The sequence below is a fragment of the Alternaria ventricosa genome (assembly GCF_023758065.1).
Source record: "Alternaria ventricosa strain BMP 2768 chromosome Unknown scaffold_7, whole genome shotgun sequence".
Lineage (NCBI taxonomy): Eukaryota > Fungi > Ascomycota > Dothideomycetes > Pleosporales > Pleosporaceae > Alternaria > Alternaria ventricosa.
The window spans coordinates 1,016,261-1,032,890 of record NW_026055687.1 but is presented as its reverse complement, the minus strand read 5'-3'; the positions used below and the strand labels follow the sequence as shown (position 1 = coordinate 1,032,890).

General features: G+C 52.6%; 4 protein-coding genes across 4 annotated transcripts; 2 read left to right on the top strand and 2 right to left on the bottom strand.

The window, feature by feature from the left end:
* Positions 1-5,250: 5,250 nt before the first annotated feature.
* Positions 5,251-6,111, bottom strand: J4E93_005115 (uncharacterized protein; the record flags this gene model as incomplete). The annotated part of the gene is made up of 2 exons (XM_049343038.1): positions 5,251-5,397; positions 5,497-6,111. 2 exons carry the CDS (start codon positions 6,109-6,111, stop codon positions 5,251-5,253), a joined length of 762 nt encoding a protein of 253 aa, XP_049200038.1.
* Positions 6,112-6,435: 324 nt separating this feature from the next.
* J4E93_005114 (uncharacterized protein) lies at positions 6,436-8,040 on the bottom strand (the record flags this gene model as incomplete). Its single annotated transcript, XM_049343037.1, has 1 exon — positions 6,436-8,040. One exon carries the CDS (start codon positions 8,038-8,040, stop codon positions 6,436-6,438), a length of 1,605 nt encoding a protein of 534 aa, XP_049200037.1.
* Positions 8,041-12,918: 4,878 nt separating this feature from the next.
* Positions 12,919-14,423, top strand: J4E93_005113 (uncharacterized protein; the record flags this gene model as incomplete). The annotated part of the gene is made up of 3 exons (XM_049343036.1): positions 12,919-13,323; positions 13,376-14,263; positions 14,310-14,423. The coding sequence occupies 3 exons, from the start codon at positions 12,919-12,921 to the stop codon at positions 14,421-14,423; spliced, it is 1,407 nt and encodes a 468-aa protein (XP_049200036.1).
* A 1,101-nt stretch (positions 14,424-15,524) lies between these two features.
* Positions 15,525-16,275, top strand: J4E93_005112 (uncharacterized protein; the record flags this gene model as incomplete). The annotated part of the gene is made up of 2 exons (XM_049343035.1): positions 15,525-15,533; positions 15,589-16,275. The coding sequence occupies 2 exons, from the start codon at positions 15,525-15,527 to the stop codon at positions 16,273-16,275; spliced, it is 696 nt and encodes a 231-aa protein (XP_049200035.1).
* Between the last annotated feature and the right edge of the window lie 355 nt (positions 16,276-16,630).

Below are 16,630 nucleotides of genomic sequence, written 5' to 3'. Positions count from 1 at the left end.
AGCTTACCCCTTACAAGCTTCAAACATCGCTGAGAATTCGGCCCTGCTGTTGCCATGAACCTCACCAAGCGTCAACTCTTTGGGTCTGTTGATCTTCGCAGAAGCCGCGGATGTCTTCAGCTGTGCAACCTTCGGAAAAACGCCATGATGCTGTGTGGGGCTGCGGACTCAGCGCGCCTGTTGACCTGGGCAGTTTTCGTGTACAATCTATACCACGACATCACCTTGGCGGACCTGGGGAATATTGCCGGCAACCCTGCTTGTATTGCATACCCCACATCTGAAGACAAAGGCCAAAAGCGCGAAGGGCAGCTTAACAGCTCTTTGTTATGATAATACCAATTCTGAAGGAAAGCCTGGTTTCGGAAAGCTTCTCGAAGGCCTTAATTGCTCCAGGACGCCAGGGCCGACGGTCCACGAACCTGTCCACTTGTTACAGTCTATCCAGGGGTGCCTGACAACACCTTGCAGGTAGCTATGAGTAGCTTCGAGTACCTATAGGTATCTGCAGGTTGTCGTCGGTATGTGGAGATCCGTTTTGGTCAAAAGTATAACGGAGGGCATATTCGTCCACGGCTGACCCTTCCTCATGTTCATCATGATAGCAGTTTGCTGTTATAGCTTTGCCCTGCCGATTATAGATGCGCATCTATTGATACGTCTTCCCGAAGGCCTTGGGCTCGATTAGGGACTGGATCTTGCGTTCGAGACAATCGCATTAAGGCGCTCGGCTTATGCCATGCCGCCCGCTGCTGGCCGGGCGGGTGAGATCCCGATGCTGCTAGGGTGCCGTTCAGCACAGGGTACAATCCTGAACTCTACATGTCGATCTCTGAACACTGATTCCTCTTTTCACAACATATCTCGGTATGGTAACTGCGACGCAGCACGCGAGTAAGAACTTTGACCTATAAATGCGAAGTTCCATTGAGGAGACGCGCGAAGCGAAGTTTACGATGTCGCGTAAGTATACACGACGCTTGCATCGCGATCCCGCCCATCTACAGCAGCTCCGGTCCAGTCGAGCATGGCCGGTCGGAAGTCCAGATGTGGCTCCTAGTTCCGAGAGCTCCAGGCCAAAGCCATGCAACCATTATCAACCCAATTATTGGCTCTGGATGTGATGATTGGTTGTAAAAATATTTTCGTCAATAAAAGACGACATCGGGTGATAGTTGGCGTCTACTTCGCATTAGCGACAACTGCCAGCCGTCCAGTATTTCGGAAAGAGGAGCTTTCTGCAGGTGCTAGGGCCGTGCCGCTTTTTTCCTCGTGCATTTACGAAGAATTAGTAGTCTTGAGCTGCATGCACGCAGTCGCTTGACCTGAAACGGCTTTCGCCTTCTGCCAACGCAGCCTTGGTAACTGCTTTTGGAACCAGCCTTCAGCACTCGATGATGTGCTAACAGAATGACTGCTTGATCTGGTCCTGTTATTGCGGGCTACGAGACTGGTTCGGAGCCTTGACTGGCAAAGATATCGAGACAGACTCTGTGGTTCAACTCTATCCGGGTACAGCAAGCCTAGCACCGGTGACGCCGAACGCAACGGCATGTGGGTCTCGAACTCTCGACACGGATTATGAACCCTTCAGACAAAGTCCCAGCGTGAGGCTGACACGTGAAGTCAGTAACCCTGTGAAAGCTTACGGCGTACCCTGCTTCTCGCCAAAAGTGCGGTTACACCGTTGTGAGACTCCTTCTTACGGTATGCTGTCTGTAAGCAGCCTTCCTCGGGACGACCCTCCACATAGCCAAGACCTTCATCGGTCATCCGCAGTAACTTTGACGTCGCTTACCTCAACGTTACGCCATACTAGGGTCTGGGATCGAATCTGTTCGACCTAGCAAAGCATCTACATCATAGGTCGATATATCCATGTGGCTGACGCCCGCTTCCTCTACCAAGACCAAGTCGACCCGCTATCAGGCTAAAAGCTGACGGCAGCCAAAACGGTCGCCCGTCCACTGTTCGCATCCTTGTCATTGCCTCAATAGTCATCCCTGCCCGCTGATTACCGAGATCTAAACAAATGACAGCGAAGCACGCAAGCGTCAAGGAGTACTTGTGGGTACAACCGAGCTGCAACCAGTGAAGGGGTACCCATGTGCCCGAGCTGCTGCAACCCCTACCTACCACGTTCCCCACATCCTGAAGCGTCGATCGTGTCGGTCGCTTCTACTTGTGGCGAGCTGTCGAAGCGCTCTACGTTGGCATCGCGTGCGTCTCGTACTCCATCGCGTGGTTCGATCTTAGCCACCATCGCATGTCGTCTTATTCCGGTCAGGGTCGACGGAGCTCAGTAATCTCCCAAAGACAGAGCAGCACGGATTTGGCGCATCATCTGCAAGCCTCACGCCAGCCGCACGCCATCTGACCAACCTAGAGCGTGCATGTCCGAACCACTTCGCCAGCCGACATCGCCCAAGAGCGCACGCCAAGAACATACTAGGATAGCACCAAGGGCCATAGTAGACTCGGAGTCGTCCGTGGTATCTGACAACCAAAAACCGGTTCCAGTTGCCCGTTGCCGCAACGGCTCGCGACGATCTGTCAGAGAATGACCCGTTCTCTCAGAGCAGGCCGCAATTCCGGATCGTGGCTGACTCTTTGAACACCGAGGAGCCAGTGACCCATTGCTTGCTCACCGCATTCCGGACTTTGGGTATCCACGTTGATTGTCCAACGTCACCACGCGGCAGACGCAGCCCCCATGGCCCGCAGGGCGCGTACCATGCGCTTTGACTTTGTCTCAGTATTCTCCGCATGCGAACTCGTACGGTAGTGCACAGTGCGGCGTGTGGGGTCTTTCTGCCCTTCGTAGACGTTCTCCTTTCTTTTCATCTCTTTAGATGAGCCCCTCAATATGTCGCAGCTTACATGGAAGCCCTAAAATGTGGAGAAGCACGTTGAGAAGGTGGCGCTCGCCCTGGCCACATGGTGCAGACGTGGAGATGGGATGGCCAAATTGATTCGGTATTACACGCAGCACTACCGTGAAGGACTGCAGTGTCACCGTGATTTGTCTCCTTGTGTCCTGGATTTTCTGTTCCTTTGTACTGGGTTATGCACAGATGTAGCGGAGAGTAGGGAGGGGCTCCGGCGCTGAGGTCTACCTGTAATGAAGGGGGCTTGCAGCGTGCATGTAATATGACTCCCGTTTTGGAATCGTAGATTTGAGGGCATTCACAACTTCTTAGTTGAGATGTTAAGGCGGCTTGGACAATCTTGTTCACACCACAACTTGCACAAATGTTAGCACGCTGATGACGGTGCATTACGTTTTCACGATCCACTACCGTTGATGTGCTCCCCCCGCTGCAAGATCTTATCATCAGCTGTGACTATTGCATCGGCTCACGAGCCCAAGGCGGTCATCTGACTGTACTGTAGCAGATCATCCTATTCCAGAGCTCGATGCTCTTCTCCTTAGTGAGTCCAGGTATACATGAGATGGGCATTTGCTTACAAGGGCTCAAGCAGCAGGGCCCTTCGGGAGATGCGGGCGGTCACTGACCCGTCGAGTTCCAGGCTCCCTAGACGGTATTGACCAACGGCGCGTTCCAACAAAGCTCAACAGATCTGGGGTGCATATCAGGGCAATACTCCTTGCATATCTTGATGTAGCCTCGGTGTATGCTCTCCGTACCCTGTGCCTTAGTGACACTTGCCTGTGACGAAAGTGACTTGTTCCTATCCAATCGCGTTGATATCCTGAATAGTCTCATGTCTTACCGGTCCGCAGCAATGTTTCCATACTTCGCAGCTGGCGAACTTTCTCTCGTTGTTCTAACCAGGGCTTTGAACGTGCATGCGACAAATCTATGGTACTGGTAAAGACACGCCCTCGTGCCGGAGATTATTGACGTTCCACCGGGTAGGGTCGTGGGCCGGGAAGCCGAACGCTGGTATACTAAGACGAGGAAGGGCCGCATGGCAAAGCTAAGGTTTGGTAGCGGGAGGGCAAGAACGCATTAGGTGAACAAGTGCCGGCATCGCTCGCTACGTACCACATGTGGTCTCGCACAACTTCCTGCAAATCCTTGACCTGACCAGGGTGACCTATGTTCCGTATACTCAGTTGAAGCGCTGGCAGCCAAACGCTCCTGTCCCCGAGTATCGCCACGCAGCCATGGCATCACTTCTTACCTTGACTGGCCAACAGACTTTGGGTGGCACGGTAGTCAGCACAACAACACGTGTAGCCCACCAACCTCTACGGCAATGATTCCAGTCCTCCACATCCAATTCCAATTAGCGCAAGTGTCGTGCTCGAAGCAGTATCTAGTTGTGTCCAGGTCCTTGATCCAGTCGAAAGCCCCGCAGAGGAAGCTTGGGGCTCGCGGAACGCAGGGGTGTACTTTTGAAACATCGAACCTGGCTATAGCATCATGAGACAACGTATTCGATAAGTGGTTGGCCCTACGAAGTGACCAAGACTAGCGATCATAGTATCACTGACTCGTTGTTGGTACGGCACAGGGTTTGCTCCGTACTCGTGTGATCTCCTAGGTGGCTCTATCTGGCCTGTAAGTTGGTAAAGGGCTGTTAAGTCAGGATTGTTTAGTTGCGTGTATACGCGAGGTGTGGCTATTGCGCTAACTTATTGACTACCCACTATTCTCCACCGTATACTAGAAGCGAAGTAAGGAGACGAAGGGAACTTCCGTACGTGTACAGGCAAGCTGACGATATCATATCTCGGAGTAATTGTACCCGACGCTACAGGCGAAAACACGCGAAGGACTTTGCGATTTTCAGAACATGACGTAAAATACTTGAGGAAACCTGTGCATCAGGATGGCGTGCATAAAGTTTGGTACCAGAACGCCCTCGCAACGATCGTGCCGTCAGTCCGCACACCAATATCTCAAGGGGCAAACACATTATGGTATAACGCCGAAAACCAGTATACGTGAAATCGTACATCGCACTAATCGTGGGCATCAGCCCTGATAAAGCTAGGCGGCAGCCACATAGCCACTGACCCGCGCCGGAGGAAAGGAAAGTAACATCAACAAGACGGAAAACATAGTGATGTCAGGGTATAGGATATGCTAGCAACGCACGAAAGGTGAGCCAAGTGGCGGCCCAAGATGATTCCAAATGCACAACGAGTCGCAGCCGAGTGAAAGGAATCCTGCCCTCCCCTTGGGGAGGTAACAGGGCGTGTATTGTTGTACTTTTTGCGAGAGGCGGTGTTATGGTTCCGGGATGACAAGGGTCGGCCAAGCGAGGCTCAAACGCGGCTCAGAGTGCGAGCCCTGTGCCGTCGCCGCTCCAACGGTAGAGACTCAACATTTCGCGCCGACGCTGTTGCGCAAGTTGGGCATGTTCGTCCATGCCGCGGCCGCGCACTTGCTGCAAAGCAGAACGCATGACTTTGCGGAAATTTCGCTGCGGGGTGTTAGCATGATTACTGATCTTGGCAGAGCACTGCTGCAGTGGGGCCGCCAAAGGTTGAGGTAACAATGACGGGCTGGTAGCGCCACTTACCTGATATTCGGTATTGAGGGTGACGATGCATGCTTCATGCGCGCGTACTATCACTTCGCATGCCCGCGCGATGTTCGGGCTTGCATCTCCTTGCAGCTTGTCGGCTATGAGCAGTAGCAGGAAACTCCCTTGCAAGAGGTAGATGCCGAAGAAAAACGGCATGAAGCTTAGGTCCGGATCGTATTCCAGGATCTCATTCAATGCTTCGGCGGCTGATACCGCATGGCCAGTTGCATCGACGAAACTTTGCGAAGAGATCCAAAGGTCGTTGTCATCGAGTAGCGAGATAGGATCCCATTTACCATTGAGCAAAATGTGAAGCGTGTGCATGAGGTGCGTACCATACGCTTCCACAATCTTAGCATGCATCAATGACTCCTGCGCTCTGGACATAGTGGAGTTGACAGACCGGCCGGATGGTGTGTCGGGATGTGATGGTTCGCGTTCAGCGTTGGCCTCGTTCACTGCGCGATTGCGTAACTCTTGGAGTGACTGCCCATACACTACCAGCTGTTGACTGATCTCGAGTGCGTGGTGATCCCAGTCTGTCTTCGTCCCAAATCGAGGATGGTTGCGGGCATGATATAAATCGGTAATTTCCCCAAGGATGGTCATCAAAGGAAGGAAAAATCCGAAAATGGAGTGTCCGGTGCACTCAAAGGCAGGCCCTCGAGATCGTCGATGAAGTGTGGAATCTGAAAACGATTGAGCGGAGTCCTCGAAGAATTCGCCAGATTGCCATACGTTATCGTCAAGTGGCTGCAGAAGGCCCGAACATTCGACGTCTAATAAAGACAGAGGTCGGTTGTAGCATAACGCTAGGTGGCTGTTGAGCAATCAGCGTGTGTTGACGGGCAGATCTGATGGATGCGCAAGAGCGTTGGCAGAAGTCGAGCAATGCCATGCTGCGAGTGTCACAGTTGACAAAGATCAGATGGCTTACCGATCAACAGTGAACAGCAGCCACCATATACGTCTGCGCTCTTCTCTTTGCTCTTCTGTGAAGTCCATGGATGTGTGGTGACTGGTCGGGTACCCTGCGCCCATGTGTTCCGCATCGAGGTCTCCTGGTGCATCTTCGTCGTTCGGCTCGGGAGGCGGTGTTACAGGCACTTCCTTGCCAAGTTTAAGCTCCCTAGCCAGTGACCAGGCGGCGTTCCACCAGCGGAGTGATGCAGCCTTGTACTCGCTGGCCGAGATCACTATGGCCAAGTGCATGTAGGTTGCTACGTCGTCAAGGCCTCCTGGTGCTCCCGCTGTTGATAATCGTGTTAGTGAAGGGAACTCCGCAAAACTGAACATGGTTGGTAACTTACGCAAACCAATGTCGGAATCTTGTGTGGGCATACCAAAACCACCCATGGTGACACCATTGATCAGCCCGTTGCCGTTGAAAGCCGTCGGACTGGTATCGGAACCACCTGGATGTTGATGCACAAGAGGCTTCAAGAGACTGATCGTCAGGTTGATAAGTTTCTCCGATAATTGGCTCCGCGCAGATGGCGACGAGGAAAGATATGGAGATTCGCTTGTCAAGCAGCCAATCCAGAGCATACTTGCCAACAGTGCTGGGCTGCACACGCGAGGGTTGTTGGTGCGGAGGAAAGAGCGCTTTCGGAAGACGTAGCCTAGTACGTAAGGGGAGACTGGTTGCATAAACGCAGTTGATGAACTCTGGAAATAGAGCTCTAGTAAGTCGCAAGCTAGTGAAATCGGCATGAAATTTGCGAGATGTGGTACTAACGGCTGCAAGACAGGGTATCTCAACTGCTGAGAGGGATTCTGATGTTGTGCGCCAGAGTACATCGTTGTAGAAGGTGAAGGCAGCATCCAACCAGGCGATCCATCAACTGGTGATTGAGGCATGTAACCCATGTTGGATGTCTCTTCGGGCATCCTGAAGGTATTCGTGGGTGCTTGTGTATGTGCGCTTTGTGGGCTCATCATACTGTAGGGGCTGTCAGAGTACTCCATCCCATGGCCGTGCGAAGGTACAACGGGCTGCATTCCAGGTTGCATCATCTGGAGTGGTGACTGATAGGTAAGGCTCCGGTGGTACTCCTCCATTGACGTGTACTCGGGCATGGGGTTGTGCATAGACAGCCCTTGAGTCTGTAATCGGGGCGGCTGCATAGGATGCATAGATTGCATGCTCTCGGTCATTTGATGGTGCATATCAGATTCTGGCATAGTGTCGATTGCACCCATGCTCATCGTCCTGTTCTGATACATCGACGCGGTATCCATCTCGGGTCGTGTTGTCGCAATACTGGCCGATCGACCAGGTAGCTCAGGCAGAGAGCGCTGACCTTCAGGAAGCTTAGGACTATTGCCGTGAACAGACTCGGTAGCTTTCTCCGACGATTGCGGGGTGCTGGAATCCTCAGACTTCGGCGCACCAGTGCCTCCTGCGGCGGTCGCAGCCTGTTGTTGGGCAAGATCCTTCCGCGATGCCTTTCCGCGTTTCTTGCGCTCACGTATGTACTCGCACGTCAATCCAAATTCTGACACTGTATTAGCCAAGCTGTCAGAGAGGTGGTACATGGGTGATGGAAAGTGAACGGCAGTTTTAGCCCCGTAGCTAAGAACCTCTAGCGGACGCTACAAACGTAACTTTTGGTCGCCTAAGCAGATGGTCCTCAACTCGGTTCATCCACCGCCGAGCTCTCCATGAAATCATAACGTACCTATGCAATGCGCACACTACTCATACCGTTAACATATTGATTCAGGAATCGACCGCCTGGGGAAGGACCTACAGATTGTCTACCATCGCACTTCGTTCGCAACTGGTTACACTGATCACAAGCTCGGCTGATCCTGCGTCGCACTGGCCCAGACGTTGAGTTACCTCGTCCCGACCGCTCATGGAGCATCTCTCGCTGGTGTCGAGGCGCTATAGGACCACTGGCGTACGGTAACCGATGAGGCTTGACAAGTCCTTTTCCGTTCGGCAACACATGCCGGTTCTGATGAAATTGTAGGGCTGCGTATTGTGATGTGTGCGCGAGGTTGTCGAGTGATGACTGCCCCATATGCTGGGCGGCGAAGTGATGATGTTGATGTTCGACCATGTTCGGCGCGGGGAGGTGGCTGAACGCCGAGGGGTATTGATGGAGATTCGTGGAAAGCATAACTGCGTTCTAGCGTCCGTCTCCACTACAATTCCACCACTCGAGGATAGGTCGGGGAGTGTCAGTTATGCGGGAAGTGACGGTGAAGTCTGACTTCAGATTGTCCAAGGGGTGGCGAAGGGCGAAGAGCTGGCAACAAGGCTGAGGGATGTCAGCACAGGGCTGGAATTCCAAGGTTATGTCGTCGAGGGACGTCAAAAAGATATGCAGGTCAGTTGTCCAAAGGCCGTCTTTTGACCACTGCTGTGCGCCTGGGGTACCATATAGCACTCGGTTGTTAGGTACTGTCTCGGCCTCGAAGCTCAACCTTAGTGGACGCAGTGGGCTATAACACAGAACTGTCCAGTGCCTGAGGTGCAGGGTGAAGATACCGAATCGGCATGGACAGCCAGGTCCTTTCTCCGGGACCAGCTGCATCGCGCGTTAGAGACGTCTCTGGCCACATGCTGCAAACGAGATGGGCAACAGGGCACGCATGTTCGTGGGTGCGTGCGCCTTCGAGTCTAACTCGCCTTCCGTTCCTCCATCTCTAGTTCGAGCAATTCACCCCTGCACGGCCAGGGTTTTGCTGCACACCAACATTCCACGTTGAGCACTGTCCACGAACGCCGCTGGATCTTCGTTGCCGCGGACTTTTACGGCTACGTCCCAGAGGCATCGCCGCAGGTTAGACTCGTAATCAAAAAACCATATTGGTTGATCGGTGCCATCCCGACCCTATATGGGGTCGTGTTAAGGAAGGCGGCGTACCGATGCCGGCTCAACAAGTACCTTGGGGTACCTGCCCGTGCCCAGGACCCACCTGCTACCACACCTTCGCCCGTTTCCCGTTGCTGAGCGATCAGAACAGGGTGCCGGGGTCGTGATTGGCGACCGCCGCCCGTGCAGCAGTGCGTTAGCAGGCGAGCCGCTGACAGCACGGGACCTGGCAGTCTCCATCGCCTAGACTCCCTTCTACGCGACCACCGCGCGCGGGACAGCCATTTTCTAGTCGCAGCCCCAATACGCGTCCCCCGGCTCGCGATGCATCCTGACATCCAGGGCTACCCGCTGTCCTGCCGGTCATCTGCACCCCAGCGAATAATCCGAAATCTGTTGGGGCCTGCGCTGATCACCTTCGCTCTTTTCATAAACCTTTCGCCATAGGGAGACATAAATTACGGGAAATCAGAGAACCGGGTGATGCACTTCAGACGCTTCAATCGCTGTCCTTTGCATTTCCCACTTTCCAGCTCAGACGAAAGAATTGACGACCAAATCGTCAGGCAAAACGTTCGCTTACGTCGGCGCTGGGGACCCAGACAGTCTTCGCATGACAGTCTACCCCCATTCACTTCGGTAATGCATATTATGTATCTCTCCATAAACATGACCGAGCCAGGTTTACCACCTGCAGCACGCAGATATACACCTGCCAAGACAAAGCTGGAGTCGACCTGGTGTGCACAATTTTCTTGTCTATAACACGTTGTATTATAACATTACACGCGGAAAAACCTGGCATGTACAACGGTTCTCCGAAGCGAGTGGCGCCAGCGATGCTAAAAACGTGTGCTATGCGCCGATTGTTCCCACGGTACGGCCTACTCCGCCCTAGTTGTTAGCTAGAGCGGGTGTCTATAGTTTGGTAACGAGGGCGTTCTGCTACAGTGAGACTGCGTTGAACCTGGCTAGCTCACTCACAGCTGCCTGTACGATGTCTCGTGGTCAACATCCAGCTGAGATATCTCCACAATCTTTACTGGGCGACAACGCTTGCTGATTAGGCATCCCCTCTCTGCTCTACAACGCTGCGGAGCCAGCGGATCGCTCCGCATTCCAAATATGTGCCGCTCTTGATGGTGGCTTAGAAGCGTTTTATTGAAGACTTGGCCTGCATTCATCCTTGACGACGTAAGCTCTTTCAGTCAAGGTCCAAGTCGATATCAAGGTTCTCGTTACTAGGTCGGATCCGGGACCTAGTGAGTCTGCGTGTAGCAACTGGAATAGCTCAGGGGAGTTTTACCATGATTGTTGTAGTCTCTGTAACGATTTGAACGCCGGATCAGCCACCGATCATGAGGAAATTCGGTTTGTACAGCCAAGCAATATGTGACGACCATCTTTCACAAGCCTTCTCTTGCCTACTAATAGCCAGGAAATAGTACCAGACTTAGGTTTCAGCAGAACGAGGATTTGACAGGTCAGCAACTACCGATCGAGATATGCCTGCTCATTTCCGTAATATTAATGAAAGGTCAGGTGATCAGCCCCGATGATTTATGGGGGAGTAGGCTCATCGCGCCTAGTAGGTGGTAGGCTGTGGGTCTTATGACAAACCGCTATAAGTGTCGCGTACCCGCCTGGTGTGAGGAAACCGATCCGGCGTCGAGTCTGAATCTAGGAAGACGTGGAGCAGCTGTATAGGATCGTTTAGATGCTGTTTCCAGCAGCCTTGTGACTCCGGGGACAAATTGAAGGGCCAAGGTGCGACAGTGGTCAAAAGGTCAAGCTGTTACGGACGGTCACTAAGGCAGTGCATATCAGTTGATCGCAAGCTACACAACTTCGACTTATCTTGTCAACTTCATGTTGGATACCGTCAGTGAACGGTAATATTGCCGGCATGATGTAAAAACATCATCGGAAAGTTTTATCACAGTCGCTTTCACATCCAGGGTGGAAGAAGGGTACAGGTGGCTTGGATGGCGGCAACCAAGAAGTGACTCAATAAAGTCCAGATCTTCGTGCTGACAGCCTTCTCATCGAAAGTCCGGATCGACGTCCGCGGATTGTCTGGAGCGGCGTAGGTTGGCAAGCTACAGGGAAGAGTGGAGAACCCTATCATGTTCCCCACAGCAAGTCTGTGCCCTAAGACCGAGTGACTGGACAATGTTCTGTAAGGGACTATCCAGCCTGAGCTCAATACCCTCGTTCCTATGGGCTATCATACACCTGCAGTCTGGAGCAGGAAGGGTAGATACGCAAGGCACGACGGCTCCTCAGCTCCGAATTGGGCTGGCTTGGTGACATCTAGATATTGCATGCGCAGCTCTTGACGCCGCCGCCGCATGCAACGCGTGGAGTTGATTGATGAGCGCAAGCGAGGGCCGGCCATCCCGCCAAGCTACGCACCGTTAGCAGAACCATGTACGGCCTATGGTCTTCTGCAATGCATGCTGACGCTCAAAGTTGGAGCCAAACTCGCCACCACTGCCGGCGAGCTAGAACGGTCAGGACACTTCCAGTGCCAGTTCATCTATGGATGCGGAATGGAACCTCGCGTCACTTGCGTGGGTCGTCAGTGTGATTTCTGTCGAGCGGATGTGTTGTATAGCAGAATAGAGATGGAGTGATGGCCTTTCTTTTAATCTCCCCGGCTGCTTTCTCCTGCGTAGGTCCGACCACAGTAGACTGACGGAAGATGGAAGATGGAAGTAATTAGTCAAGATGAGTCGTAAAGGCGCAGGTTACGGCATCCTTTGCCCGGGAAGAGCAGCATACCCAGGTGCCACAGTCTTACAAGTCGCTCGGGACGCTACGTGGTGGGTGCGGAACCGGCTCTGTAGACGTTGCCTCCAGCGAGAGGATGCCGCCGGTACACCTGCCGAACTCTTGTAGCTCTTATCTCCACACTGGGCTGGTGGCACTCACATAATTTGGCCATGTCAACGAATCGGCGACGCCGCACCAATATGCTGTTCTATTCAAATACTGGGGGCGCGGCGGCCGTCAAATACCATCGTACTGTATTGAATGGCACACGGTGCTGCCTGGTCGCTTCTGTACACAGTGGCTATATGTTAATGAGGTAATCATAAAAGGCCCGAATTTGCACTATCTGCACTCCAGTATTTCGACTTCAGCTATGTGCATATCAGATTGCACAAGATAGGGGATCCACGTGTGCTTGAATATTACCAGGTTTGCGAGGATAGCGTCGGCGCGTCGATGCTGGCAACGAACGCAACGAATCCATATGGTTCGACGCGTCTTCTGAGAATGTCGCGCGATGAGCATGTCTCATAATAACGTTTCGCGTTCAGATTGAGTTTCCGCAGAGCACGCCATGGTGTTTGTTGATAGCGGACAGCCAAGTCCGTTTTTCGGCGTAAAGCCATGATAGTCCTCCACTGTAATGGGACGTGCACGAGCTAGCGTTAGCGCTGTCATACGTCATCTCCGATGCGACTGCGGGCAAAGCCTCAACTCAAAATTAACTGCTCCCAAGACGCCACTGAATCGACACGCCGTGCGTCTCTATCTCTATTTACCCAAATCAACCACGTACCAGACACACGCCATCATCATGTCGCTGGAGAAGATCACGACCATCTCTCCCATTACGAACAAGCCAGTTGTCACACGCAATGGCCTTTCAGATGCAGATCTCCAATCATTGCCTGAAACAGCCGCCACTGCGTTCGAGTCCTATCGACGCACATCGCTCGCTGAAAGGAAAGAGATTGTCAAGAAAGCTCTAAAACTGCTCAATGACCGCCAGGACGTGCTGGGCAAGGAGATCACTGAGCAGATGGGCCGTCCTATCGCGTACACTGCCAAAGAAGTTACTACAGCGGTGATGCGCGGCGAATATCTACTCAAGATTAGTGACGAGACACTTCAAGATACTCCAGGCGAGGCGGAAAAAGGTTTCAAGCGCTACATCAAGAAAGTCCCGCTTGGGCCCGTATTGATCTTGTTTCCATGGAACGTGCGTGCAGTCATAAGCTATTTTTGGTCGGCACATGCTGACTTACCTGCAGTACCCGTATCTGACCCTCATCAACTCGCTAGTACCTGCCCTGCTCGCCGGCAACTCGGTCATCCTGAAGCCATCCCCGCAAACGCCTACCAGTGCCGAGCAGATACAGGAGATCTTCAAGGAAGCCGGATTGCCTGATGGTGTGCTTCAAATCTTCCACAGCGGTTCCATCGTCCAGATTGAGTCGATCGCGCGTTCGCCCAAGATCCAACTGGTTTGCTTCACTGGATCGGTGGCCAATGGCCTTGCGGTTCAGCAGGCTGCAAATGACCGCGTACCGCTACGAGTGGGTCTTGAGCTTGGAGGCAAAGATCCTGCATATGTACGCTCCGATGTTGACGTCAAGTGGGCCGCGGAAGAACTTGTAGACGGCGCTGTCTTCAACTCTGGTCAGAGTTGCTGCAGTGTCGAGAGGGTATATGTCGACGAAAAGATACATGATGAATTCGTATCGGCGCTTCAAGACGTACTCAGCGGATACAAGCTTGGCGATCCATTCGATAAGAACACACACGTTGGCCCAGTAGTCTCCAAGCGATCAGCAGAGACGATTCAGGCGCACGTTAAGGATGCTCTGGAAAAGGGTGCCAAGGACGCTACCCCAGACAACGACAGTTTCAAGAATCCACCTGCAGATGGCAACTATGTGGCTCCGACACTCTTGACAAATGTCACACATGACATGACCGTAATGACAGAGGAAACCTTCGGTCCTGTCATCCCGGTCATGAAGGTGAAGAATGACGCGGAAGCAATCAAATTGATGAACGACAGCCAATTCGGACTGACGGCCAGCATTTGGACCAAAGATGTGAACAAGGGTCACGAGCTTGCCGATGACGTCGAGGCTGGCACGGTCTTCGTCAACCGATGCGACTACCCCGCACCGGTAAGTTATTCTAGCACTACACAGAAGACCTTACTAACGATCTCAGGATTTGGCGTGGGTCGGGTGGAAGGACTCTGGGCGAGGTCAGACGCTGAGCAAGTTCGGCTTCGATCAGTTCGTCAAGCTCAAGAGCTACCACGTCAAGGATTACCCGAAATAGATGACACGACACGGAGAAGTCAAGCATTACAGACGTATGCACGACTTGATCTCCTTGCGAGTGATGACCAGTGACATTCTAGTAGAGACCAGCAAGATCCTACACAATGAAGACTGCTCAACTTCATCTCACATGCCGTCGGCGATCCTTGAACATTTGTGACATTGTCGACCCCAATTTCAGTAACACTACGGTTACCAAAGTACCCATTGGTGCTGCTGGATCGCTGTTGGCACATGTCGCGCCCGATCGTATGAACGCGCCTCTCGGGTTTGTGTCGACTGCCACGGATGTTTGGTTGCCCACTAGCGCCTATCTAGTACCATGAAATGTCGTATCAAATTGGATGTCTCCAGCAAGTGAAAATCGTTGGCCTCAGAGATGTTATCCACCTCCAGCAAATGGTGGTGTGGTGTAGAATTCGTGAAACCGTGCAGCACTCGCAGGCCTCATACTAAGTACCAGCTTGATGATCGCAGTCTCATCTAGTATCTTTTTCCAAATGCGACGCGTCTTGCCGTAAGGCTTTCTGCTTACAATTCACATATTCGTTCTTTGTTCACGTGTTTGAGACGCACGAGCGAAGATACTCGCCCAGCTCCTTACATTCCGCGGCGCCCACTGCCGCTCTTACATCCCCAACGAAAGCAAAGGAATGTCAGCATCGGAACAATGAGGGAAAAGTCGTAAGGGATAACCCAGCGCCACGACAACGCCTGAGGAAGGCAGACTTGGTGCTACACTCTCAGTGCTTCACTCGCGCTTATCTAGTATTTACCTAGTAACATCTGTCGGGTATCTTCCTACGCGAACCAGGTGTCGCCATCCTCTCGCTTTTGGCCTATTTTCTGGCCTCTGTCGCGTTACTGTAAACTCTTTTCGCACCTGATCGTTACAAACGCGGCCGGCTTTGTAAGATCGCTGCATATACCACATTTCTTTTGACATCCGACGACATTTCGCGCATCGGAATTACACGTCCCTGGATCCCACCAAACTACGCGTCCTCGAACCCACACAATGGCATTCAGTCGCGTCATTCTAAGACTAAAACGAACACTACTCTGCGATAAACGCGAGCAAAAGCCCAATCTAGACAACATGGACATCGTACGTACCATGATCAGCTTTTCTCTCCCACATGCGCTGCTAACAAATACCAAAGGGAGGACCAACAGATGTCCGCGTAATCGACGTCTCAGACTTTTTACCAGGTCTTACCTACCACCAGCGCAAGCAAATCCGAGAAGAAGCGTCTAGCGGTGCGCTTCGTCTACAGAGCCTCCAGTCGCACCCACCACTGTCGTTTCCGGAAACGCCTCTCGACGGCTCAAATTCGGGCTTGCAGTCTATCGCGCCTGACCCTGTTCAATCTGCTTCCACCGAGGCTGATGCCGTATCCTCGCATTACCCATCTTCCGACGTGTTTCCCGAGGCCGACTCTGTGATAGCACACGCGGCGACTCTCGATGCGGGGCCGGGAGCAGAATTCAGCAGTGCTTCTACGAGATCGGAAGATGAACACAGTACAGATGTAGTGCGCATGAAGGATGTGGAGAAGGGAGAACGGCGATATAGCAGCGATTCCGGTTCTCCTCGATCTTCTCGCGAGATGGACGCAAAAGATAAGCATCGTATTGGTCCAAGACATGCGTTGACTCTGGATAAGGGCAGCGAGGTTCAGGATAGCACGGGTGCTGGGATTCTGGGGAAGAAAGAGAGGGACGCGGACGGGGAAACGTCAGCCCTCCGGCGAGGTGAAATGGACGTGGAAGTGCCACATTATTACAACAATCTCAACGCGGGAAACGGCTTCACCGCTGGGGAGACAAAAGTGCTTGCTGCATGCTAACAGCATAGAGGGGACGCAATGAAGATTTCACACGTCAACGCGCGAGATTAGATGCGTAGAAACATGACAACAAGAAACAGGAGACCGCCATGGGATAGATCGGCAAGTAATGGGAGAGGCAAGATGTCAAAATCGCATATAGAACAAAAGTCATTTCATCGTCACGAAGTTTCTTTCATCGCATGTGGGTCGTTTCACGAGAGCCCGATAGGAGTTTTTGATAATATATTGTTCTAGATTCGGATATCTTAGATGATGACATGCTGAAGATCGCCTTCCAAGCCATTGAGCTCGTGATGCCACGAAATGAGAAACGCCAAATACACACTGTCCATGTACCATATGCTGGTGGGTA